Source organism: Borostomias antarcticus (genome assembly GCF_949987555.1).
Source record: "Borostomias antarcticus genome assembly, chromosome: 15".
In the NCBI taxonomy this organism is placed as follows: Eukaryota; Metazoa; Chordata; class Actinopteri; order Stomiiformes; family Stomiidae; genus Borostomias; species Borostomias antarcticus.
The window spans coordinates 23,821,035-23,847,906 of record NC_140248.1 but is presented as its reverse complement, the minus strand read 5'-3'; the positions used below and the strand labels follow the sequence as shown (position 1 = coordinate 23,847,906).

The following is a 26,872-nucleotide window of genomic DNA, read 5'->3' as shown; positions in this document are numbered from 1 at the left end:
ACTATATTATACATTATCCAATATCATTGTTTATTTATTTTTTAAATAACAGACTAGAACATTTGTGAGGGCATATCACTGTGACTATAAGGTACTGTAGGTTGTCAGCTCAAACATGTACTAGTGTAGCTACACAGTAGACCAGCGGGTTTATGTCAATGGCTGGAGAAGAGGCTCCACACTCCTTTAGAGAAAACATCGTCTGTTTGATAACCGGAGATTGATCACTTGAGCTCAAGGTGCTAGATGCATTCGTGAAGTCGAGATCTTTCGCCATCCGTGTTTCTGCGACCCTCTTGAGTCAAGATATGGCTGTTTAGGCGTTCAAGTCATGGTAGGAAAACCTTCGTTTTCACCTCTACCGCGAACAGCACTGCATCAGAGTGTGTAACTAGCGAATTGTCGGTGGAAAAAAGGTCGCACCATGACAATTATGTGCATTTGCACAAATGCTCCCAATTTATTTCGAGGTCGCACAGATTAAACATGTACAACATAAATCACTGGAAAACAAAAACATTGTACCTACTACGCAAAATGTGTACAGGTTGGCAGGTCTTAGTGGGGTTTCTTTGTCGAGAGCTTGAGGCGGCACAATATTTGATGGAGGCGGCCGCCTCGTAATTCTCAATGCAGGATAAACCCTGCATAGTGTACCTGTGGGCCTGAGTAGCCTAGTTTCACTGAACCTCGACTGAATCGGCTAATATCCACAGCATCAGCATACTGTGTGTGTGTGTGTGTGTGTGTCTGTGCGTGTGTCTGTGTGTTTGCTATGTGTGTTGAGATTCCAATGAGCAGCTGTTGCTGACAGCCCTTCTTTTATAGCATCTGATCATAAGCTAGGCTATGGCTGGCTGTAAGCATTCTCTCTCCTAATAACCCTTCCCCCTGTGCTTCTCTCCTCTCTCATCCACAGACCCTGGTCATCCACACCAATCCAAGCCAGGCCTGAGCAACAGACCCTGGTCCGCAGACCTAAGCGAGACCCAGGATTAGACCCAGAACCGGCCTAAATCCAGGCTTAGACCGAGGTCACGACCATCCAAAACTGAGGTCATACCTCAGATAGGCCTAGATCCAAGAGAGGCCTAGACCCAGGCCTAAACCCAGGACTGGCCTACGACCCAGGCCTAAACCCAGGACAGGCCTACGACCCAGCCAGATCCAGGTTTAGACCTGAGGCCACACCCAGGCCAAGCCTTGCCCCTGAGGCCTCCAGCCTCCAGACAGCTGGTCCGGATCCTGAGCCGGTCTCTTCTGGACTTCTCATCACCACAGGAACGTAGAGCTGTGCTCTGAGAGGTTCCACCGCAGGAACACAGAGCTCTGCTCTGTCATGCCTCAGGTACCGCTGCTTGTCCATTTGAATTTACCTGACTTCTACGGGTCCATCAAGGTTTTAGCATCATAGATGTGCAGTAAAGAGTGGTCATTTTGTAGGCTTTCAGTTAGCATTGCTGCAATTGTGGGTTATAGTCCAAATTGGATTGCGAAAAATGCAGAAAATAAATGTGTTTAATAGAGACTCACAAAATAGAGTGTGTTTCGCCGAGGGTGCCCACTGCCCACATCCTAATATTATCTCTATTCTTTATTTGTTTTTTTTATTCTTCCCCTCAGAACTTTGCTGGTTGTCTAGTTTGTCATTCTTTGTGCTAGAAACTTCATTAAAATGTTCAGGAAGTTTAGGAATTGCACCCATTTATTTTTTTAGTGTTTTTGGGCTTTATTGTTTTTTATTACGTTTTTGTTCTTAATTTTTCTCCCATTGAAATGAAAATTGGTAACTTAAAAAAAATGGTGACTGAGCAGGCATTATCAAGGTGTACCATGTGTGCCATGTGTCTGTCCATTTGTCAGTTTTGTGTGTGCAGTTCAATTCAGAACTTAAGTTTTAGGGCGTATTCACATATGTTAGTGCGCACCATTGATGCGCACCAAAAGCGAAAGTGATACATTGTTTCATTTCTCAGCTACTGCGGTTCGCTTTCACACAGCACTTTCTTTACTCTGGTCCAAATGCAGCACCACAAGTCACATGAAAAGGCTCAGTGCTGTCATTGGTCAATATCTCTCTGGGGGCGGGTGCAAGAGCGTCATGAAAAAACTCCCAGGAAGAACACATTTATAATGGTTTATAAGGTAGTTGCGTCGGTCCGAGGTCGTGCGCTTTCACACCATAACTGGTGCGCACAAGAATTCGGTTGAAGCCCCCCTGAGACCACCCCTTCTGGAGGGTTTTGGTGCGCACCTGAGTGTGATTGCTGTGTTCACACAGGCCTAAACGAAGCGCTCTCGGACCCAAAGCTTGTTTGGTGCGCACTAACTAGTGTCTGTGTGAATACACCCTCAGATTCTTAACTTCCTGCTGTTGATGTGTGTGCAGCCCAGCATTAGCGGGATGGAGCCGCCCTTTGGGGACGCCTTTCAAAACTACACCTTCGCTGACCAAGCCCTGACCAGTACCGATCTGTTGGCCAACAGCTCTGACCCAGACTTCATGTATGAACTGGTGAGTCCCCTCCGACTCGAGCACAGAACCGGCGTAGAACCCATACAGCACCCACTCAGGGCCTACGTAGTACCCTCCTATAACCTGTACAGAATCCACACAGAACCATTACACAACTCATATAATGGAACCCATAGAGAACCCACACAAAGCCTACGTACTAACCCACCCAAGAAACCCATCGTCTAGAGAATCCAGACAGAACTCATACAGTCGTCTACTTAAACGCCACACAGAACAATGAACTCCCCATGCCTGCACAGACAGAGAACATTTGTTCATTGATGATTAACACATCTACTGTGCCTGGAATACTGAGAGGGGCTGTTGTGTGCTTCGTTTACCTCCAGGACCGGGACATGACGGCCCGTCAAAGCCCCAGGGAGGAGGCCTTCTCCATGGGGGAGACCAAGGAGGTGGAGGAGGTGGGGCTGACGGAGCTGGGGGAGGCGGAGCCAGCCTATAGCTCCACCTTCGAGCAGTGGGACACATACTGGGAAGACCTGACCAGGTGAGATGATTGATTGATTGATTTGTTGGGTAATTAGTTGATTGATTGATTGATTATATTGAATTAAAATCAGAGGGAAGCGCGCAGCAAACTTCCAGTATAGCAGCTACAGGTGTTGTACAGACATTTTTCTCAGCAATTTAGAAGATACAGTTGATTCCATGAAAAAAAAAAAGTATTACATTGTTAGTATTACATTGCGGATCTCAGGTACACTCGGCTCACCAGCTGTGACATCTGGGGCACCAAGGAGGTGGACTTCCTGGGCCTGGACGACTTCTCCAGCCCCTACCAGGACGAGGAGGTGATCGGACGCACCCCCACCCTGGCCCAGTTGAACGGGGAGGACTCCCAGTCTGTCTGCGACAACCTCTACCACCCCGACCTGCCCCCGCCCCCCTCCATCAGCAAGAAGCCTGCCGGGCCGACCCGCCACACCCCCGCCCCAGGACCAGCCCTGGCCCTGGGCCCCTCCTTCCTTCCCACGCGCAACTCCCTCCCAGACTTCCCAGAGGGCTCCCAGAAGGCCACCTGGCCTGTCCCTTCCTGCACCGAGACCCGGTCCAAGACCCAGGGCCAGGCCCAGAACCAGGGGCCCGGCAGCAAGATGTCCGCCCCGCCGCTGTACTGCTCTGACTTTGTGCGCAAGGCCAAGGTGCGAGTGAGCAGCGCGCTCCGAGGGCCCGCCGCTGAGGTCACCCCGCTGAAGACGGAGGTGGACGAGGACTTCCCCGCGGGGACCCCCCCGCCCGCCCCGCTCCCTCCCCAGAACCAGGCCTCCACCTCGGGCATCGCCGCCCCCGGGACCGCGGCCTCGGGCCCCGCCGGCCACCTGGCGCCGCGAAGGGAGATGCCCGCCGCCTCCCTGGGCAGGTCCGGGGCCGTGCCCCCCCAGCTCCACTACTCCGAGGCGGGGACGGGGGCGGGGGGCAGCAGCCAGAGCCTCGGAGGGGGGGGGCAGGGGCAGGAGAGCCCGGAAGGAGGGGAGGCGACGGCGGAGAAGACCAAGGAGGAAGAGCACAACTACTCCGTGTTCCTGACGCGCGCCAGACTGGCGGGCAAGGCTCTGTCCGAGCTGGAGGAGGAGGAAGAGGAGGAGGAGGAGGAAGAGGAGGAGGAGGAGGTGGACCTGGATGACGAAGACCACGACGAAGGCTTCGGCAGCGAGCACGAGCTGTCGGACAACGACGACGACGACGAGGAGGAAGACGACGAAGATTACGAGGCGGACAAAGACGACGACATGAGCGACGCTTTCTCTGAGCCAGGTATCGTGTGTGTGTGTGTGTGTGTGTGTGTGTGTGTGTGTGTGTGTGTGTGTGTGTGTGTGTGTGTGTGTGGCTTCCCAGTGGTCAGTTGTGTCACAGTGACATTCAGGCTTGTTAAAGGATCCTCAATTGTATTCGTTCCCTTGTGTCACGGTGACTCTGACCCCAATGTGCTGTCTGATGATAACGGACATAATAATACCCGTCATATAAGAATGGCTGTTTTATTATTGTCATGGTAACTATCATAGCTAGGCTATCATAGCTCTGAAGTGTGGTTCTTTCTGGTGTGTGCTGACCTAGCTATCTTTTTTTAAAATTTTTAATCGTTTTTACCTAAAAACTATGACTTATTTTTAACCCAGCACCCCTTGCCTGACGTGCGTTTTATATATCTCTTACCTGACCTAGCTATCTCACATCTTTCACTCTTTCTATCTGTCTCTCTCTCTCTCTCTCCATCTCCCTACCCCCCCCAGGCTGTGATACAGACATGGTGGAGGATGTGAAGGGTCTGACCGCGGGCGTGTCCAGGAAGAGGGGCAAGCGCCGCTACTTCTGGGAGTACAGCGAGCAGCTGACGCCGTGCAAGCAGGAGCGCCTCCTCAAGCCGTCGGAGTGGGACAGAGAGACCCTGCCCAGCAACATGTACCAGAGGAACGGACCCCACCACGGTGAGAGAGGCGCGGGGAACCGCCGGGGTTATTCCAAAATCTGGTTGAATGCAAGTAGCTTGGTAGTGGCAGTCTCTTAAAATAGGCTGGTGTCAGGTTAGACTTTTCGAATATTAATTGGATTTTCCCTATAATACTAGAAAGCGCAGTTTCTCAGCTTTCAGCAAGTGTTGGAGTGAGGAATTTTTTAGATTTGTCAGATATTTTTTTTATATTATTAAATATTTGTTAGATATTTTTAAAATGTTGCCGGTGACGTGGTCGTATTAAAAGGGTTAATAGAAGCTGAAATGTGATTTTGCTGCAGAAACGAGCGCCCTTTTTCTTTCATGATTGGAGTCGAGGAATGATTGGTCTGAGTCGTCTGAGCCGGCTCTTGTGATTGGCTGTTTGTAAACAGGGAAGTACATGTTGAAGAAGTCTCGCCGCACGGACGTGGAGGACCTGACGCCCAACCCCCGGAAGCTGCTGCAGATCGGTACCGAGCTGAGGAAGCTCAACAAGGTGATCAGCGACCTGACGCCCGTCAGCGAGCTGCCGCTCACCGCCCGTCCGCGCTCGCGCAAGGAGAAGAACAAGCTGGCCTCCCGGTAACTAACACGCCTCACTGGTCTCTGCTAGGGGTGGGGAGAAAAACACATTCATGGAAGAATCGCGATTCTATTCTCAACGAATATTGATCAATTCCCAAATAATTCTGGAGAGAAAAAAAAGATTCGTTTTTCCATGCAGATCTTTTTTTCTTTCTTTTTTTCCCATACATTTATTTTCGGATTTTATCCTGTTTTCACAATAATCTTGTGCTTGGGATGCATTTGTGTTTCCCCTACCATTACGGGACCCCCTGTATTTAATGGGTTACTGTATTTAATTGGTGATTTTATTTAATGGGCCACTGCAGTCAAATGGTGGAAATGTCATTGGAAATTCTATCATAAACCGAATCGGCGATAATCGATTTGAAATCAAATCGTGAGATCACTACCGATTCCCACCCCTATTCTCTCCTCCACTCTTCTCTGATCGGTTCTCTACTCTGTAATCTGCTCTACTCTAACCTACTCTAGGACACCATGCTCTGCTCTACTCTAACCTACTCTAGGACACCATGCTCTGCTCTACTCTAACTTACTCTAGGACACCATGCTCTGCTCTACTCTAACCTACTCTAGGACACCATGCTCTGCTCTACTCTAACCTACTCTAGGACACCATGCTCTGCTCTACTCTAACCTACTCTAGGACACCATGCTCTGCTCTACTCTAACCTACTCTAGGACACCATGCTCTGCTCTACTCTAACCTACTCTAGGACACCATGCTCTGCTCTACTCTAACCTACTCTAGGACACCATGCTCTGCTCTACTCTTCTGCGCCACTTTCTGTCACTCTACCCATCTAGCCTCCTTCTCATCTAGTCTTCTAGACTGCCTGCTGTTATTCTGTTCTATAGTTCCTGTTGGGTTCTCATCTGTTGGGTTCTGTCCTCTCCTCTGCGTGTCCAGGGCGTGTCGTCTGAAGAAGAAGGCCCAGTACGAGGCTAACAAGGTCAAGCTGTGGGGCCTCAGCACCGAGTACGGTACGTTACCATGCTTACTGGAGTGGTACATCGCCATGGTTACTGTTGTGGACCCAGTCGGTCGTGGTTGCGGTGTGAGGTGACCGTTGTTCTGTCTGTTGCTCTGACCGGCGTGCAGATCGGCTGCTGTTCGTCATCAACGCCATAAAGGAGGAGATTGTGACGCGGGTCCAAGACGCCTCCCATCACCCCGGTGCCAACATGGCTGACACCCTGGATAGACTGATTGAAGAGACCCTAGGTAAATATACATACATGTGCATACATTATATACATATAGTGGGTATACAGACATATGCATATAGATATTTAACTTCTGGGTGTTTCCACAGGCTAGAGGAGGGTTAGACTCGTGTGTCAGTCTCTCTAGAGGAGGGTTAGACTCGTGTGTCAGTCTCTCTAGAGGAGGGTTAGACTCGTGTGTCAGTCTCTCTAGAGGAGGGTTAGACTCGTGTGTCAGTCTCTCTAGAGGAGGGTTAGACTCGTGTGTCAGTCTCTCTAGAGGAGGGTTAGACTCGTGTGTCAGTCTCTCTAGAGGAGGGTTAGACTCGTGTGTCAGTCTCTCTAGAGGAGGGTTAGACTCGTGTGTCAGTCTCTCTAGAGGAGGGTTAGACTCGTGTGTCAGTCTCTCTAGAGGAGGGTTAGACTCGTGTGTCAGTCTCTCTAGAGGAGGGTTAGACTCGTGTGTCAGTCTCTCTAGAGGAGGGTTAGACTCGTGTGTCAGTCTCTCTAGAGGAGGGTTAGACTCGTGTGTCAGTCTCTCTAGAGGAGGGTTAGACTCGTGTGTCAGTCTCTCTAGAGGAGGGTTAGACTCGTGTGTCAGTCTCTCTAGAGGAGGGTTAGACTCGTGTGTCAGTCTCTCTAGAGGAGGGTTAGACTCGTGTGTCAGTCTCTAAACACTTCGGTCAACTAGAGACTGAGGACTTTCATTCAGATATTGTCGCTTAAAGTGGGTGGAAACAATTTGAGAGATTTGTATGCCTCCGCCAGGCGATAGCGTGGCCGGAGGCATTATGGTTTCGGGTTGTCCGTCCGTCCGTCCGATGTTTGTTAATGCAATATCTCGGGAACGCATTGACGGAATTTCTTCCCCTTTGGTACAAATGTTCACTGGCACTCAAGGATGAACTGCTTAGATCATGGGGGTCAAAGGTCAAGGGTCACTGTGACCTCCCAAATGGCCTGATGAACACTATCTCAAGAAAGGCTTAACGGAATTTGTTCATATTTGGGTAAAATGTCCAGTTGGACTCAAGGATTCACTGATTGCATTGTGGGGGTCAAAGGTCAAGGGTCACTGACCTCACAAAAGGTATTTTTGGCCTGCTGAACACGATATCTCAAGAACAGCTTGATCGAATTTATACATATTTGGCCAAAATGTCCAGTTGGACTTGATTAATTGGATTAGATTTTGGTATTCAAATGTCAAAGGTCAACTGAATGTTAACTGCAGCTTGCATTGTTGGGCGGAGGCATTTAGCCGCGTGGTTTTTCTAGTTTTAAACTTCATTGCAGAACCAGTCCAAGAGAGTTTTAAACATTACATTACAGTCATTTAGCTGACGTTTTTATCCAAATTGACTTACAATAATTGCATTTAATGTAGGAAAAGCCAATGTACTACTGCTTGCCAGAACTCACAAGTGCATCTCCTTTCTAAAACAAGTGACTAAGAGCATAATCTAGCAGGGAAGGCAAAGTGCATGTTTGAACCAGTCCAGTAGTCTTTTTACAGGCCGTTCTAGGTACTACTTCAACATAGAAAAACCATTGGGAAGACAGAGATATGGTATGATGAGACTAGACGAGGGAGAGATGATGATGATGATGATGATGATATCATGCCAGGTGCTCAGGTTAACTGTGCAGTCGCTCTCCAATTTTATTTATTTCCAATTGTATTTTTTTACAGGGACGCTGCACATTCATGAACACGGCTGTACATGCGTCAGTGTTAGCTGAGGCTAATTTTCAACTGTTGTCCCTACCTCTGTTCTCGTCCCGCCTCTAGTGTCATCACCAGTCGCCGGGCAGACATCGGACTTCGTCAACAAGATCCTGGAGACCACGGGGAAGGGCGACCCGACCGGCGGACTGGTCGGCCTGCGAGTCCCCACCTCCAAGGTGTAGACGCTCTGCCCGCTGACGATGGGAGGGGCCTCAGCACGCCGCCATGTTGTCCCACACTGTAACCATGCCCCCCTCTGCATGCCCCGCCCCCTGGAACTCACGTCCCCTGCCTAGTGTGGGTCACACACCCGCCAAGCCCCAGGATGTGTGTGTGTGTGTGTTCACACTATGCACCTGTAGGGAAACCAACTTAGTAGCTTTCCATCGCAAGTCGTGTGAGTCGGTCGCCATGTTGTGCATGTGGCTAGAGACGTTCACCCATTCTAAACCAAGCTCTGAGATACTTCCTTGCACACACTTACCATTGTGATGTAATATCTTAGACAACCAATCAGGGCGGGCGGAGCGGGTAACTGTAGCCTTCTCCTGTAGCGTTCCATGCCCACGTGTCTGGCTGGGAGGTAACTAAGGCAACCGGGAGGGAGCAGTCAACAGACACACGAGGGGTGTGATTATTATGGGATTTCCGCAGGAAGTGTTTTTTGGTGTAGAGAACCTGAATATGGTCTTGTCAGAGTACACGTCCTCCAGCGGGCTGCCCTGTTGTCGTACCGCCTGACAGGTGAGCAGTATTGAGAGAGGGGTTATAGTTCACGCTACCTTCAGAACCACTCGTGCTCTGCTTCTGACCCGGGCCTGACGCAAGCCCGTCTCGCCTGCTCGGCAACACGTTGGTTCCACGGGTGGGTTCTCCTCCAGGGTTCTCCTGCAGGGTTCTGTGGTTCTGGCTGCACCTGAGCAGGCTGGTAAAAAACCCCACCTGTCTCTCTCTGGCAGGTGGGGGAGGAGGGGGGGGGAGGGGTCATGTGTAATAATGTAATAATTCTATATAACAGCCCATATTCTGGGGTCCTCCAAATGTTTAGCCCATCTGCTCCGATAGCATGGTAGGGATGAGGGGGCTCCGAGCTAGACCGCCTCCCTAGTTTGCCGTGTTTGTATGAGTATTTACTATGAGTACTATTCTATTCATCGTGCCTTGTGTATGAGGTGTTCCCCAGAGGGAGGAGGGAGACAGGACCACGAGGAGAGGCAGGGAGGGGCAAACCGGCTGTGTTTGTCACCTATTTCAGCTCTCGAAAAAAAGCTATTCTGAATGTATATAAGAACATGGAATCTGTAGATATATGCCACAGAGTCTGTATTCTAAGATGGCTCTGACAAAGATAATCTTTGGTTTTTGGTACTTTGGGAACGGGATGGGGGTGGGGGTAAAACAAGACATATTCATATAGAGTTACAAAACAAATATTTGCACACTATATTTTGATTGTTTTTTGTACCAAAGACTCATGCAAGGAAAAGGGCGACTAGCCTGTCAAAGTAAGGTTTTGCACAGCTTACCTGACACCGTATTGAATGTAGGAAACGTGGTAGGGTCAGGGATTTTCATGAACTGTGAAGTTAGCTTGGGTCCAATTCTGTACAGAGAGAAGCATTCATTGACGTTCTACTTGGAGGCTACTAGTTCCTGTCTGTCAGCCTGCCTCACAGAGGCCGGGCGCTTAGCAACCCTTAGAACTGAGGAGAACCCTCCCGCCACTTAAGAAGTTCTAGTGCTCAAGTTCTGTTTGCTTTGGCAGGTTTAGAACTGCAGAGTAGTAAGCCTAGATAAATAAGCTCTTTTTTTGCCTGTTTGACCACAAATAACCAAAAGCTAGGTCACTTCTCTGATTTATCTATGTAGGTGAGACAGATACACATTCACGTAGATAGAGATATTAAGTGATTTATTTTGTGTATTTATAGTATGTACTGTATATAGCTACATCCCATTCACAGCATAAATGTCTATCTTATCTATATACGGTGAATTGCCACTTTTTCAGAATGATACATTAATACAAGCATGACACGTTTCTAAGGTCTGTCATCACGTTCAGAGGAAGTTCGAGAAAAAGAAATGGAATGGAAAAAAAATATTTTTGTACTGTTTGCCTTTGACCTTCTCTGATGTATTCCATAGAAGAGAGGATGAGGACGCTAGTCCAGGTTATGAGGTTCTAATTTTGTAGAGGTTAGGGGGCGAATATCACGGATGATGTCATTCTGGCTTTTCTGCACCTGAGATGCTATCTCGGGATAGGCCGGGCTAGGGGTCCCCACCTGTCACCATGGCAACATGGGGAAACGGGACTGAGTTCAGTCAAACCCGCAGCGCAGCAAACCGAGTTTGAACTGTGAAGAGAACGACAGACCGACGGTGTTGCTTTGGTTTCATCCACGTTGAGTGTTTGGATGAGAGTTCTGGCCAGGCTAGAGCAAGAACAGCACTACCCGTCTGTGATGTGAGGTTGCTGCCCTGAAGGTTTGATTGAACCTCGGCTGTAGACTCCGACATGTTTCCACTCTGATGGAGACTAAGGGGGCCCTGGTGATGTAGTGAAACTAGAATGACACATCCGTGGCGTCCATCATCAGTCATTTGTTATGTTAACCGTGTTAGTGGTAATGACTCTCTTCACCGTCCCTGGTTTTTAGTGTTTCATTTTGTAAATAAGACTTTTAAGTTGAAATAAATGTTATATGTATAGTATATATTCTATATCACATGTATGAAAAAGAAAGCACTTTGTTCACAAAAAAAAAAGAGGAAAAACAACAAACAAACAAAAAGAAAAGCATTTTTTCCTTCCATTTGCTGCTAATCGGCCTGGTGTGAATGCTGCAGGGAGTACTTGACTATTTTAACCTGGCCAGCACAGTCTCGGCCCAGCGTATCACTTGGTTAACACAGTGTGTGAGCCCAGTCTATCACCTGGTCAAATACAATGTGTCAATGCGGTCTACAAGCTGGTCAACACAGCGTGTGTGCGTGTGTGCGGTAGGTCTCTATCAGGACAGAGTGTTGCAGGTCTTAAAAGAGGGTGTGATTCCAAGGCCCCCTACGTTCCTATGACTCTGACGACGTCATGGTTCATTTGCCTTCAGTAGAGATTTCCTATGGAAAGAGAAATTCTACGCTGGCTCTTATTCAGGTTGTTGTACAGTGTAGACACCTCTCTCCTGGCCTTTGCCCGAGGGTTGTATTGTTATCATTTTTAAACTGATTTGTACTTTGCGACTTGTACTTAAAATGAGGGAGGGGGAGACTGAGGTGCTGTACCAGGCCTCAGTAGCTAAACTTTATCACTGTACTGTATGACCAGTCAATTGCAATGGAGATTCAATCCGGACACTTTTTTGCCTTCTCTCTCAAATGTTCCATTCTCAAAACAAGATGGCCGACGGTCGGGTAGCTACTAGGTCACGTTTCCATAGCAACTGGCCTCGGCCTTCCATAATCGTACTGTCAACTACAGAAATCTTTTCAGCCCGATTGGCTAAAATCAACAGTGACCTGTCCACTGAGGTCATGAGAGACAGGTGAGGTTGTTGTGAGACCTGCTGGTTTGAGATGGGGAGCTGTTGGGGGTTGTGATGTGTGTGTGTGTGTGTGTGTGTGTGTGGGAGGGGGGGGGGGGTTATTAATGTTGTTGTTGTCTGAATGAGACGAGATGGAGGAAAGCGAGTCCTCGCAGGTTTTTACAGTTCAGATGATGGGCGCAAGCTGTGCAACTTTACATTCACAAACCAGGAGACTCTGTGGCATTTTAACAGTCAAGGATATGGTTGGACATTCAACGCCAGTAACTATTCCTACTTTCTTCTCTATTGACTCAACTCATAGAAACATACGTGTGAAGCCAGTAGGTAGTGTACTGTGTGCTACTTTTCTCTGATAATCAAAAGACCTGAAACCATGAAGTTGTTTTGCAGTGAATTGGGGTTCTGACCATCCTTCTATCAGAAATGTGTGGTGAAATCTAAAGAAAATCTCTATATTTATGTATTTCAATTAATGATCGCCATTTATTTCTTCAGCAAAACAAAACAATGTTATGTGTGTTAATGGAATTATCTGTGTGAAACATAGGTATATATGGTGCAAAGCTCTCTACACAAACAGCCAATAGATTTGTAACCAGAGCTATATTCCTACTGTAGGTTTCTTTATATTCTAATAGATGTGTTTTTGTTTATTTTTGTTATTTTTGAAGGGATGTATCTCTGCTTCCTGGCTCTGATCCTGCCTGTGTTCTAGCATGCTGCTGCTACTGGTGCCGTGTGCTGGCTCGTGGTAACCTACAGAGTCCGTGTCCTTATATCTCTCATCTCTGTGGTGAAGCGTGCGCACGTACGTGGACGTCCCACATTCTGGCCTGTTCACATTCTGGTGTAGCCATTCTGAATCTGAACAAGGATTCTGTTCAGGAGCGTTGTGAGGGAGTGATGTAACCTACTGTGAACTGTGCTCAGAAAGATGAACTCAGTAGTCTATGTTCATTTCTGTCTCCTGTTCTCCAGCCAGTCGGTCAGTCAGTCAGTCAGTCAGTCAGTCAGTCAGTCAGTCAGTCAGTCTGCCCATGGCAGCAGCATCAAACAGGGGGAAACAAATTGTAAAGTGACAGCTCTCCTAAAGAGCTACAGAAGACACTCATTATCGAACTACATAATCTCTAATCTGTGTCATCCACAATATGGTCTCACTGTGGGTCCTACTGGGTCAGCGTTCCCTGTTCCTATTTGACAGGTTCTGATCCCTCCCTTGTTTAGAACCTTAGACGACCATTTTAAAGACTTGGGCCGTCTCCTCTCACCCACAGCACCCACAGAGACAAGTATTATCACCCACTATATTGTATCCATCACCTACATTGGCTGTATTATATAACACACTGTTTTGGAGCAGCAGTAGGCGTCCAGAAGCTTTCTTTCATGTCCTGACCTGTCTCAGCCGGTAGAGGTCGTCCGGCTGGCGGGTCATAACGCTCTATATATGCTCTCTGACCTTGTTGGTGTACTGGTTGACGCAGTAGTTCTCTTATAGGGCATGTCCAGTGTGCATGCAGATCTAACGAATAGTGGGTGTTGGTCAGTCCACCCGGCTTCTGCTTCTCTGGCCACAGGTTCTGAATGAGCACAAGTAAAGAAATGTATGGCGTCGGTTGAACAGATATCGTCGCGTCTAATTGTTCAGCATGCGCAGGGGCTCGAACCCCCGCGGTTCGATCTCATCGAAGGCTCTGTCCGCTACTCCACCTGGGAGAGTTGGTCAAAGGCCTTGTGAGCTATGATATTCAGAGCCTGCTCCAGCGTGCGTACAGGACATGCACCCTCCTTGCACTTGGTTTTACAACAAAAAAAAAAAAAGTCAAAACGTTATTTTTTAATACAAAGCCTGCTTAAACCAGGTGCCTTACTCGAACTGATGAGAATCCAAACTTAATCTGTACCCTTTTTTTGACCAAGTCTGGATGTTTTGTATTGAAGACCAGACTTGCTCCTCTCTCTCTCTCTCTCTCTGCCCACTATGTCAAGAGGGTCAGGACTACAGAACTCTGCTGGCCAGGAGTGTAGCGCTGATGAGAACTGTTGCTGCGTTGCCGTTTTCATATGAGGTGAATGTAGTCTTCCTTCAGAGGACACAGACCAGTCTGAGACATGACATGAGTCAGAGCCTTAGATCTGGAAATAAATCTGTACATGCAGAATACTGTATAAACATGTATTTAATATGTGTGTAAATCTACATGCAGTATATTGTATAAACATGTATTTTATCTACATACAGTATACTGTATAACTATAAACACATATTTAGTGTGTGTATATGTTTATATCCATGTAAACGGCTCGGAGATCACTGATTTGCTTACAGTAGTTAGAAGTGGAGAGAGAGACTATCCAAAGAGTGCTGTGGTCATGGTTCTGAAGAGGATCAACTTTAGGCTGTACAGTCGCTGTCCTTATTCCTCACAAGCTATTCTTCTTTTTCTTTTTATATTTATGCTCCTATGAATCTGTTTGTTGTTGCACAAGTTTGAAGTTTTCTGAAAATATCGATGTATTTTTTGCCTGGTGTTCTAGTCCTAAACCCCCTGGTCATGCCAGTTCTACACAGATATTCTAAATATATTCATGTCCCTCAAGCTCAGCCTAGAGTCCAGAGTAGATGTTGATAGAGGAAAAAAAGGTCCCTGTAACGGCAAACTGTATCTTAGATCTGTATCAGTTTAAACTCTGAATATCCTGGGTTCTTTTCTCCTCTCCCTCAAGTCATCTCTGGTCTGACTTGGTTGGTTAGGCTAGGGGGTTAGGTCATCTCTGAATGAGAGAGTTGGGGTTAGGGTGAGAGGGTTAAGTCGGAGGGCTATGTAGGGTCAAGTGGATCAGTGATTTCAAGTAAGGGAGAAGGGAAGGAATGTGGTGTGTGAATCTGAACAGGGCCAGGATCTTGTAAAACTAGAGTGGTCTTCTACACAGCTGATCTTGTAAAACTAGTGGTCTTCTATACAGCTGATCTTGTAAAACTAGTGGTCTTCTACACAGCTGCTGTCTGCTCAGCTATGACGATATCCTGCCTGGTCCTCCTGCTGTGTCCCTCACAGACGTGCAGATGGATGCATAGTAACCCTAACCTGTCCCACCTGTTCACCATAGCATTATCTTGAGCAGTGTCACGCACGCATGTGTACACATACAGATGGCCTTCTGCTGTTGCTTTTCAGTGAACAAACAAAAGGTTTGACAAACTAAACGACACTGGTGGTGGTTGGCATTGTTGAACCTAAGCGTTAGATTAGGAAGTTTTGTTTATTTTCAACTGGATCTATTATTCTATCCGGAGGTGCAGGAGGCAACCCTCCGGCCCTCCAACCCGAACAACATCTGCAGCGCTGAGCTGGGATAAAAAACGAGGACACCCCACAAACTCATGCAGGTTTCTGGAGTGCGGCGGCACTGGGCCAAGGGTGAAAGGAACTTTCTGCTCTGGGAGATAAGTATAGGGCTTATGGTGCTTTGATGCTGCTGCTTTTGGGTGCTGAAGCCCAGAGATATCTGACCTAACTCCCCTCAGACGGGCTAGAGCTACTCAGAGTTCCTGGAGAGGGCTAGGAGCCGGCTGGGGCCATCGTCAGGGCCAGGTTAGCTGGTTTTGGACAGTGCTTACCGGTCTACCAGCGGCTGTCCTGCTCGTCTGCTCTGTCATCTGCCTGCTCTTCTATGAAGGAGAGAGTCCGCAGGGAGCCTGCTGATCTGGACAGTGACTGCCAGTGTCTTGTTCGTCTGCCTGTCTGGTCCAACTGTTGCCAAAGCCTCGTCCTCAATGGTGGGAGTCGGCCATGTCGAAGCGGGACCGACTCTGATTGGTCGGCCCGGTCGCAGGGGCGCGATGTAACGTTGTAGTCGACCACTTCAGTAGAGCTGCAGAGGTCAGGCAGGCGTTGTGCCGTGTTGTAGCTTGGCGATTGGCTACTTCCGTAAAAGCCATAGAGGTGAAGTCGAGTGGTGACGGCGGTGGGCAGAGGCGTCTGGTCCCTGAAACATGGGGGATTTTCTCTGTCCTGCTCAGGACACCTGCAGACTTAATAAACAACTTCCACAGCGCATCATTGCCACACTGCGATGATTTACATTTCCTTCCAAACTTGCCAAATGCGTGGAGTTAGAGAAGAGTAGACAAACTGCTCACCTTCTTTGTGTTTAATGAGCATATTGACAACCTGAAAAATTATTTATATATACTTTCTTTAATTTTTTTTGAAAAATAGTCCATAAAACTCCCGATGAGGACAGAAGCCTTGCTCATCCAGACAGATCATGCCCTTGTCGTAATGCTTCTGATGATGTACGTATGGTATATTACTAGATACTTTAGCATGGGATTCTTCTAGTTGCTAGTCCTGTGTGTGTGTTCCCCAGGTGTGAACTCTCGTCACAGTAGGAAGGCTGTACATCATTGCTAAGTGCTCTGTTTCTAGACCTCTTGGTGATCTTCATCATAAGCAAAATCTGCAGACGTGTATCCTGCTGAAAACTAACAGTAACTTGATCCTATTATTATTAGCAATGTCTATATTTGTAGTTCACATATATGCCTGTTCAAATACAATATCTTCAACAGTTCTATTTATGTTGTGTAAATGTTGTGCTGGGTTTATACTTTTGTCGTTCTATCACTTCCTGTTTTTTATGGGTTTCTTGCTCATTTCGGAGGCACAGTTAATAGGAAAGGCCCTGTGAGGGGAGGAGCCTCTTAGCTGTACTGTCTAGTAGATTAGATCAGCCATGATAGACCCAAACATGTCTGTTTGTATAATTGTGCCTCTTTTTATTTTATTGTTTCTTTTTTTTTTTTTAAATCATCCTTTCTCTATCTCACAGCGAGGGTGCTGGCCAAGAGTGGGTACCCCCAATTCTGCTTGTAACCATGTTAGTCTGATTCTTGATTTTAATATCAAAATAATAAAAACAGTAGAAACCACTGTCTGACTCAGGCTCTCTTGTCCCATTTTTCTTGTTCATTACAGGTTCATGTGTGTGAATATGTGTTTGATGTTCTGTAGATACTGAATTAATTTCACACAGTGACTGCATAGTTATGTTGGTGTGATCTGTGAATAAACGTCTAAACGGGGCACTTTAATTGGCACGAACCACTGATTCACACCGAGTTGAAGGGACTTTGTCCGTTACACATTCACCAGAGCCCAGCCCACCACCATGTTGGATAGATCAGAGATAAAGTAGATACATGTTAGTTAGTCTTAGCTGAACAGTCTGTGGGGACCAATTGAGAAATTAAATGTGGATCATTCAACTGTCATGTTCTGTGGTCCAACGTGCTCTGGGACACTTCTACCTTTCACACAGAATATAGAGCTCCGGGAGTTAAATAATATGTATGAAATTAATGACATTTAAAAATATTTCATGCATTCATATTAATGAAGAAAATATCAAATTTCCACTCCTTCATTACTACAAAAGAACATGCATCATGGATGGGAGTCTGGGGGACAATATGATTTACTATGTACCTGTTCGTAATGCAATCTCTAAGTATAGCTATAATGCTGTCACTCACAGTGAGATATGGATACTGATCCAGACGTATCCTTGTTTCACTTAGTGAAAACAGAACAGCCTAGAGTAGAATACAGAATAATATAATGTTAATACTCATATCTCTGAATTCCCATTCCTGTCAGATGCAGGAAGGAGAACACTCGACTCTGAAATGGACGACACCCTCCTGTGGCCTTTATGCAAATAACAGCGCAAACAGCAATACCTTCCTCTTTTGCATAATCTCACTTCTTGCACTGCCATGGTAACACAACCACAGTTCTCAGGGGTGTGTGTGGTCAGCTCAGTTCATCTCCATCCGATTTTTTCTTCAATTTTAGTCTGATTATATTTGTTATTCATTATATGACCCACTGTTACTGCTGTGTGAGAATACCGTGACTGGTCATTTTAAGACTGCAGTGTAGGCTACTCTCAATTCCCCACTTTTCCAATATTCTTAATATACGAAACGCGTTCTGTGGCGCTGACTAGTCTTGGACTACGATACTTGCCATACAATAACAGAAATGGCGTCTTCCTCGGATGTCCACGTAAGAATCTGTGGACAAGAAATTATCAAATATGATCTTGAAATCAAAGCTCTAATTCAGGTGAATGTTGGCGTCTATTCCCATACACCGGTAGCACTGCAGTAGTGCGTTTTATTTACAAAAAATAAAATAGTTTCAACAAGCTAGCTACCTAACACGTCACCCTGTGTCGAAGCGCTGTTATCTCCGGTAGCTGAGACTTTATTTTTATGCTTTCAGTTATTATAACAGATACAGAAAATGTATTTGCTATTTTATGTACCATTTTCAACCATCTAGATAGCAAGATTTGATTCGTGTTTTACATAATACAGTAGCTATATCCATATTTAGTCTAGTTACACACTGTACTACAGGTAAATTAGGCTACTACTCTCTAGCTCAGTGTTTTTCAACCGGTGTTCCGCGGCACACTAGTGTACCGTGAGAGATTGTCAGGTGTGCCGTGGAAAATTGTCAAATGTCATGTAAAATGTCAGTAATAATATAAAAATTATAATAATTATTATTTTGAGAATATGACTGACTTTTTTGACTGTTTTTATTTTTCCATATGACAACTGTCTTCAAATTTCAACGGTTGTAATTTCTGTCGGCCTATCATACGTCATTTAGGCTAAATTTGGCATGTTCCTTCTCACTCAGGAATGTCACGGACATGCAGCGTTGTACGAGATAATAGGGGAACATTTGGAAAGGCTCGAGGAGAAGATGTCATTTTATTTCCCCTTAGCCTCCACTGACTCATTGGACTGGGTGAGGAACCCATACTAGAGTCTAGCTAACAGTTTACTTTTTTCTGAGCAGGACATCAGAGAATGTCCGGGTCCTCAAGCGCTGCTGATGGAGCTCAACGCTCGGGTGAAGGAGAAGTTCAACCAGCTGCGTCTGCGGATCCAGGTAACCAGACGGACGGACTGAGGCGTCTGTCTTCAAATCGCTCCACTATGAGTTCAGATGGATCGAACTGCTTTGATGAAGCTTCGGGGTTTTGTACACTGTGTGTGTAGAGTCTGGAGCAGATGGCCAGGGAGCAGGATAGAGAGACGGACATGCAGGCCATCCTGAAGGAGACTGAGAGCCAGCGAAGACAGATGCTGGGGTGAGTTTAGTTTGTGTTTGGTCTGTGTTTGCGTGTTCTAACGGTCTGTGAGTGAGTGAGTGAGTGAGTGAGTGATCCAGATCGAGTGGATCTTTAAGAATGATTGAGTGTTATCTGTTGTCCTGACCTGCTGTCGTCTGCCCTCAGTAACCAGACAGCGTGGAGGAAATCCAACCTGGCCTGTAAACTGTCCATCGACTCGCTGGAGAAGGAAGAGCTTCTGCACGGAGGAGACGGCACCGTTAGGCAGAGGTCAGCCCTAAACCTAGTCCTAACCCTAGTCCTAACACCTACCATAGTCCTAATCTAGCCCTAACCCTAGTCCTAACCCTAACCTACTCCTAACCCCTACCATAGTCCTAATCTTGCCCTAACCCCTCCCCTAGTCCTAACCCTGACCTCAAACCTAACCCTGACTGCTCTAGATAACAATAACAATAACTATGTCAGATATATATCTCAGATATGACTCTCACCACTTCCGTGTGTGTGTGTGTGTTTGCTTGCTTCCATGTTTGCATGTATCCGACCAGGAAGGCAACCAAGGAGAGCCTGGTGCAGACCAGCAGTGACATCACAGAGAGTCTGATGAACATCAGCAGGATGATGTCCCAGCAGGTTCAGCAGAGCGAGGACTCCATCGGCACCCTGGGTATCACTAATCACTAGTGTGTGTGTGTGTGTGTGTGTGTGTGTGTGTGTGTGTGTGTATGTGTGTGTGTGCGCATGTGTGTATGTACGAGGGAGAGACTAGCTGTATTCGAAACCTCCCACTCACTCACTCATTCACTCACTCACTATTCCCTATGTAGCGTAGTGAATGAGAGATTGTAGGGTACATGCTCTGTTCACTAGAAACTGCTGTGAATTGTGGGTATTTTATGGACTATATAGAATCAAATTAACCGTTGAGAATTCGGGCAATGGCGAACACACTATATAGTTGACTATCATTTCTGTAATAGGCTCTGTGCCCCAGCTCAATCATAGCCAATCATATAGGACAGGAAATAAAGAAGCCAAGCTACTTTCAGGAAGTAGTGGAGCTGGTGCACAGAGCCTATAGGGAACGGTTTGGAAAACAGCTTGTGTGTGTCTGCTCCCCCTCCTATGCCCCCCATCCTCCTGTCCTCTCCTCTGTGGTTTTCATCCCCCTCTCTCTCTCCCCCCCCTCATAGCCACCTCATCCCGGACGGTGCTGGAGACCAACGACGAGTTCAGGAACATGACGGGAACCATCCACCTGGGCAGGAAGCTGATCCTCAAGTACAACCGCCGCGAGCTCACCGACAAGCTGCTCATCTTCCTCGCCATCGCCCTCTTCCTGGCCACCGTCCTCTACATCCTCAAGAAGAGACTCTTCCCTTTCATCTAGTACTCACATTTACGCAAAGTCTATATTGTCCCCCATTCACCTTGAACCATATGTACTGTATGCAGTACATATATGCAATTGATGTTGTTGTAGTTACATGGAGGTACCACTCAAGGTCCTAGTTTTTCCTGGGTGTTTGGCTGTGTTACTCAAGGTCTTAGTTTCTCCAGATCCAGTGTGGAGTTATGGCTGTTCGGTGTGGTCTGACGCAGGGCTAACACTGGAGCTGCTGGAGGAAATGTGTCACCAATCTCTCGTAGTGCCTTACTGTTACTGTCTGGACCCCCACACACCAGGCCAGACCTTCTTCTGGATCAGAGCTGAAGACACACGACATTCCAGCACAGGTGTGTAGATAGACGTCACAAACCGGAGGTGATGGGAATCAAATACTTCTTACAATGAAGGCATGTTGTATAGGATGAATGTTAATTAATATTTCTCTGAATAAACAACTGTATTTCCTACATGTCCATATTTGACTGTCGGATGCTATATTCCCTGCAATACCATATATCTACACTAGGTGGCAGCAGACAACACAGAGTCAGTCAAGAGTTTTTTTTCCTCACAAAGAACTTTCAACTCTTGGGTCATTGTTTTTTTATTTAACAATATGTTTATAAAATTATAGCAATGCATTAACATTCATTTGAAGAAGTGACATACTCTGAAACATTTAATGTCCACAAGTATAAAATGAAACAAGTGATAAATGTATAAAATGACAGATAGCTTGAAATCAAGGCCTGATATACATTAGAAACACACACGTAACTCAGGCCAACAGTGCGACGTCATGCATAGGTAAGGAAAAGCTTTCAAAATAAATAAAAACAGGTTTAAATACTTAGAAAACAGACTGAGAGTCGAGTATACAACAAACGTGGGATTAGAAAGCCATTGTCCAACGAGTGTCTTGAGGATAATATAGTCCTGATAGAGAAGCAGGTTTATTCCAGTGGAGAGCAGCTCTCCTGGCCCTCACCCGTGTTCAGGCCCTCACCCGTGTTCAGGCCCTCACCCGTGTTCAAGTACAGCACTTCCTACACCAGGTGAATGACATCATCCAGCTGCCTGTATGGAGGGGACGTTACTGACCCAGATATGGTGTGCTTTGCTTTGCTTTGCATCACATTGATTGTAAAAACATAGAGTCGACGTGTGTCAATGTGAGGGTACTCGATGACCATGTGACCTGACCAGGAAACGCTGGACCCAATCAGCATCAAGAGCCAGGAAACATTCCATTCCACCGAGCTGTCACTTCCTGTGTGTCTAGCTGTCACTAAGAACATATTTCCGGTACAATAAGAGTTTCTAGAGATGTGCCATCACAAGAAATAATACAAAGTTAATCTATTAATTGTCTATTAATACTGTAATTTTTGAATACCCATAAAAAATTCAATTAGAAACAAATGATATTAACAATAAAACAGTTTGCATTGCAGTTATACAGTATAATTACAACTAGGGACAGTAGGTACTGCCACTACTACCTCTATTACTATAACCACTAGCACTACTAATACACGAGAGCATGGCCTCCGCTCTCCTTACACCATGTCTGTCTGTCTACCTGTCTGTCTGTCTGTCTGTGTCTACCTGTGTCTGTCTGTCTTTATATCTGTCTGTCTACCTGTCTGTCTGTCTTTATATCTGTCTGTCTGTCTACCTGTGTCTGTCTTTATATCTGTCTGTCTACCTGTCTGTCTTTGTATCTGTGTCTGATTGTAGAGGTGAAAAAAATTGTCTGTACCTGTGTGTCTGTCTTTATCTGTCTGTCTGTACCTGAGTTTGTCTGTCTTTATATCTGTCTCTGTCTGTCTGTCTGTCTGTACCTGTGTGTCTGTCTGTCTGTCTGTACCTGTGTGTGTGTCTGTCTGTCTGTACCTGTGTGTGTGTCTGTCTGTCTGTACCTGTGTCTGTCTGTCTGTCTGTCTGTACCTGTGTGTGTGTCTGTCTGTCTGTACCTGTGTGTGTGTGTGTCTGTCTGTCTGTACCTGTGTGTGTGTCTGTCTGTCTGTACCTGTGTCTGTCTGTCTTTATATCTCCCTTTCTGTCTGTCATGTGACCATGGAGGAGAGGAGTTAGGAAGGAGGACTAGTGCAGGACTAACGCTCCACCTTGTGTGTTTGTATGTTTGTGCAGGGCAGGGTCTTGTCTGCTGTTTTCTCTCTCACCCCTAGGTGGCAGTGGCGGGTTCTGCCCTGGTGACCGGGACGCCAGGTTCAGTGGCAGCCTGACTCAGCCAAGGTTCCAGGCCCCGCCCCTCCCCTGGCTGGGCTGTCCTGGTTTCCTGGAGTGGGAGGGGCCCGGGGAGGCTGGCCGGACCAATAGAAGGCAATGCATTCCTGCCCTGTAGGGTAGGAGGCGGGGCAGTGAGGGGCTCCGAGCGGTCCGATTGGCTGAGAGAGCAGAGGCTGAGGCTGCTGCAGAGGGCGCCCCAGTTCTGCTCGCACTGCGACCTGATCCGCTGGGCGATGGCGGACCGCACCTCCTCGCCACAGCCCAGCAGGACGTTGACCAGCTCCACGTGAGGCCTGGGGAGACAGGAGGACTAGACTTCACTACACACACAGGCCCTCAGCACACATATTTTATACATATATTTTATATATACTGTATATATATATATATATATATGCCTCTTTTTTATTCTATTCTATTCCCACTTTTAGGTACAATAAAAATTTATAATCTTAAAATCTGACAGAAATAGTTCACACATTAGCAATCATTACTGATAACAAAATGCAAAAATTGAAAAATTGGTGGTTATCTCGTTTTGCCACTAACACTCTGGTGTTAGTCTGGCTCACCAGATGGAGGTTTTGGAGATAAGCTTCTCATTGGTGCCGCTCACTTCCAGTGGCACCAATCAGATTCAATACCCGACAAAAACAAGCTTAGCAAAGCCCCAGACGATAGTGATAGTGTTTGGCTTGAGGAAATGCAGCGCCCCCCCCCAACCATCTCCGAATGAAAATCGGGTGCAGCCAGACCTTGGAACAGCGAGCTCTGACTGGGCGAGACTAGTCTGGTGTGTGTGTCTGACCACGCCTCCTCACTGACCAGTCTGGTGTGTGTGTGTGTCTGACCACGCTGCCTCACTGACCAGTCTGGTGTGTGTGTGTGTGTCTGGCCACGCTGCCTCACTGACCAGTCTGGTGTGTGTGTGTGTCTGACCACGCTGCCTCACTGACCAGTCTGGTGTGTGTGTGTGTCTGACCACGCTGCCTCACTGACCAGTCTGGTGTGTGTGTGTGTCTGACCACGCTGCCTCACTGACCAGTCTGGTGTGTGTGTGTGTGTCTGGCCACGCTGCCTCACTGACCAGTCTGGTGTGTGTGTGTGTGTGTGTGTGTGTGTCTGACCACGCTGCCTCACTGACCAGTCTGGTGTGTGTGTGTGTGTGTGTGTGTCTGGCCACGCTGCCTCACTGACCAGTCTGGTGTGTGTGTGTGTGTGTGTGTGTGTGTCTGACCACACTGCCTCACTGACCAGTCTGGTGTGTGTGTGTGTGTCTGGCCACGCTGCCTCACTGACCGGTCTGCTGTGTGTGTGTGTGTGTGTGTGTGTGTGTGTGTGTGTGTCTGGCCACGCCGCCTCACCCTCTGGGAAACAGCAGGTGGAAGTGAATCATGTCGGCCATGACGCTGAGGTTGTCCCTGACGACCAGGCAGAGGTTGTGCTTGGCGTAGCACTCCCTCTGCAGCTGGTACACCATCTCCCCCACCGCCTGGCAGCGCCGGCTCACACAGCTGAACCGCTGGCGCAGGCCCACGGCCAGGCAGCGCAGCGCGTCCTTGATGAATGACTTACCCTGCCACAGGTCAACAACAACAACAACAACACGTCACACATAAGCATTATACGTTTATATCCACAACATTCATGGCAAAACCGTATCTAGGAAACTTAGCTAGGAATGAGCACTAATATCTCAAGAGTGCAAAGTCGGTCAACATTTTTATATATGGACCGGACTACATTACCACATCGACAGCAAGTGAAGACATTTTTTGAAAGATTAAAGCCTTTTCTCTGATATGGCTACAGTTGTAGCCCCCCACCTTTTATATAAAAAAACACTTTTTGCATTTAAATAGCACATATCCAACAACTATAGCCACCTTGGATAGGTTTCGAAAAATGTCTTCACTTCAGTGAGTAACGAAATAATATTGTCTGTAGATGTGGTAATGTAGACCGAGTGAAAAAAGTATATGTCAGAATGAATAGTCCATGGCAGGGCGGTAGGCTATACCGGTAACTATTTTCTTCTTGCCAAAAGCCACATTATAACTTTCGTCAACAGATGTGAATCTGCCTATCTTAGCTGTGAATCACTGGGCTGGCACCAGTTAGCCTACAGCCTACTTGTGAGGAAGATGGCAAATAAGCAAATTTCCCCAAAGGTTGGCGTGTTCCTTTAACTAGTTAGACTGTTTATCTGGGAGGTTAGGTTGGTTAGTAGATGTATTAAGGCTGGTTACCAGTGGAGCTGGTTACTTGTTAGTAGCCTAAGCTAGGTAAGTTACTATGCAGGTTACCTGGGCGTTAAATTCAGCTGGTTACTGGGTTAGTAGTTAGACTGGCTGTCTAGTAGGTTGGTTACCTGAGAGTCAAACTTGCCAGCATTGTGTAGGAAGGTGAGGCAGATGTCGTGGAGGCCCCTGATCTCACAAGAGTTATTGTTGAAGCACTCGAACATCCCACAGCCAACATCCCCAGAGCTCACCAGACAGTGCTGGATCTCCGCTGGGACACACAAACAGACATACGCACACACACACACACACACACACACACACACACACACACACACACACACAGTAGTCATCATCCCACCTATCTTTTCTTGTTAACATTCTAAATGGAACTTGCAACACCACACTGCACAATACCTCACAAGAGTGATTATCGTAATTATCATAATACTGTTTTTTAATCATAATTAACCGTTTGTTCAACTGTGATGGTCATAATCTCAAATATATAACTGAGCACAATAAATCTGTATGATTTCCCCCTGCCTGTCTCTGCTCGCCTGTCTGTCTGTGCAGGTCAGCAGGCAGGGACTGGGGCAGGTCGATGGGAGAGCAGCTCGCTGTCAGCTAGTGTTGGCATTTGAACGGGAATGTGCTTGGTGTAATGTGCTTGGGTGTAATGTGCTTGGGTGTAATGTGCTTAAGAGGTGGCCTTATGGCGCATTGAATTACAGCGCAGTGACAGAACCAGAGAGCGCTGCGTACCTGCCTGGAGTTGAGGGAGAGCGAGGGGGATAGGGGGGGACTATAAAACCGATTCGTCATTACAACAATTCTCAGTTCAATTCAGAATTAACCCCAACCCTGATTCATAGTATAGATCATAGAATAGTAGCCTACCGCAGGTCTGTATTATTGGATTGACAGCCCTACTTACCGGTGTTCTGCAGTGAGAGCCGTCTCTTCTGATGGTTCAATTGTTTTTCCTGAGTCGTCTCCTGGAGCTCGTTCGGGTCAGCAGCCAATATCTGAAGAGCTGCTAGTAACAGAAAAAGTACTAGTGAAAACGGTAGTCGCATCTCTGTTCGTGGTGACACGTTCAAAAAAAGAAATCACAAAAATTAAAATATCAGGCCGATATGTTGTATGAATAAACTCAGCTCGTTCATGAGTAACTTTAATAAAGAGAAGTGTCCGGGAATAAGGCGCATGAGTGTGGAGCTGGGATGGATGTGCGCCCCAGCGTGTCAGAGCGGCTGAAGGAGACGAGCAGGTGCCGTCACTGCTGGCCAACGACCAATCACAGCCCAGAGGCTGGCGCTCACGTCCAAGGTGAAAGATCGTGCGTTCAGAGGGAGGTCGGAGGTATAGGAGCCTATTTGGGCTACATTTTTTGACATCGGGCTTTGCATTTTGTATTTGTATTTTTTGCACTGCTCTTTTGCACTGTCCTGTGTTGTCCCTTCATTCTGTCCAGGAGTGCCACTAAACGTTTTGGGCCCTATGAAAGAATATAATATAGGGCCCCCCAAACCTTGACCTTATGATGATAATAATAATAATGATGATAATATCAAAATTAATAATAACAACATTAATAATAACAGTAGTAATAGTTGTCATCATCATAATCATAATCTGATTTATGGGGCCCTTGGAATCATCCTAATTTTTTCCCCCTGATCCTCCTAATATCTCCACCAGTGTTATGCATCATTGACCAGAGCAAATCCCTAGGATGTGTAAACTCCCTGGCCAATAAACTGATCCTG

The 26,872-nt window shown here is 46.8% G+C and overlaps 4 protein-coding genes across 5 annotated transcripts in view; 3 read left to right on the top strand and 1 right to left on the bottom strand.

Moving 5' to 3' along the window:
* The first annotated feature begins 1,174 nt into the window (after positions 1-1,174).
* On the top strand, positions 1,175-8,964 carry crebrf (creb3 regulatory factor). The gene is made up of 9 exons (XM_084450400.1): positions 1,175-1,348; positions 2,390-2,515; positions 2,866-3,026; positions 3,237-4,309; positions 4,774-4,968; positions 5,369-5,558; positions 6,475-6,548; positions 6,667-6,789; positions 8,563-8,964. The coding sequence occupies exons 1-9, from the start codon at positions 1,340-1,342 to the stop codon at positions 8,679-8,681; spliced, it is 2,070 nt and encodes a 689-aa protein (XP_084306526.1). The 5' UTR covers positions 1,175-1,339; the 3' UTR covers positions 8,682-8,964.
* A 9,139-nt stretch (positions 8,965-18,103) lies between these two features.
* bnip1b (BCL2 interacting protein 1b) lies at positions 18,104-21,143 on the top strand (the record flags this gene model as incomplete). Its single annotated transcript, XM_084449959.1, has 6 exons — positions 18,104-18,187; positions 18,935-19,027; positions 19,138-19,229; positions 19,377-19,481; positions 19,763-19,881; positions 20,408-21,143. 6 exons carry the CDS (start codon positions 18,104-18,106, stop codon positions 20,602-20,604), a joined length of 690 nt encoding a protein of 229 aa, XP_084306085.1. The 3' UTR covers positions 20,605-21,143.
* A 97-nt stretch (positions 21,144-21,240) lies between these two features.
* stc2b (stanniocalcin 2b) lies at positions 21,241-26,318 on the bottom strand. 2 transcript variants are annotated; one of them, XR_014630808.1, is made up of 5 exons: positions 26,038-26,318; positions 25,229-25,371; positions 24,222-24,433; positions 22,247-23,150; positions 21,241-22,178 (listed from the first exon to the last, which is right to left on the bottom strand). XR_014630808.1 is itself a non-coding variant. In XM_084449958.1 (4 exons), exons 1-4 carry the CDS (start codon positions 26,177-26,179, stop codon positions 22,793-22,795), a joined length of 855 nt encoding a protein of 284 aa, XP_084306084.1. In that variant the 5' UTR covers positions 26,180-26,318; the 3' UTR covers positions 21,241-22,792. The 2 variants fall into 2 exon arrangements, 1 of the variants encoding a protein (XP_084306084.1); XM_084449958.1 differs by having other exon boundaries at positions 21,241-23,150.
* The window catches only part of htatsf1 (HIV-1 Tat specific factor 1), a 20,547-nt gene continuing 17,964 nt past the window's right edge, over positions 24,290-26,872 (top strand). The window contains exon 1 of the mRNA XM_084449955.1: positions 24,290-24,442. The gene's annotated coding sequence lies outside the window, so the exon portion shown is untranslated. The remainder of the gene's footprint in view (positions 24,443-26,872) is intronic.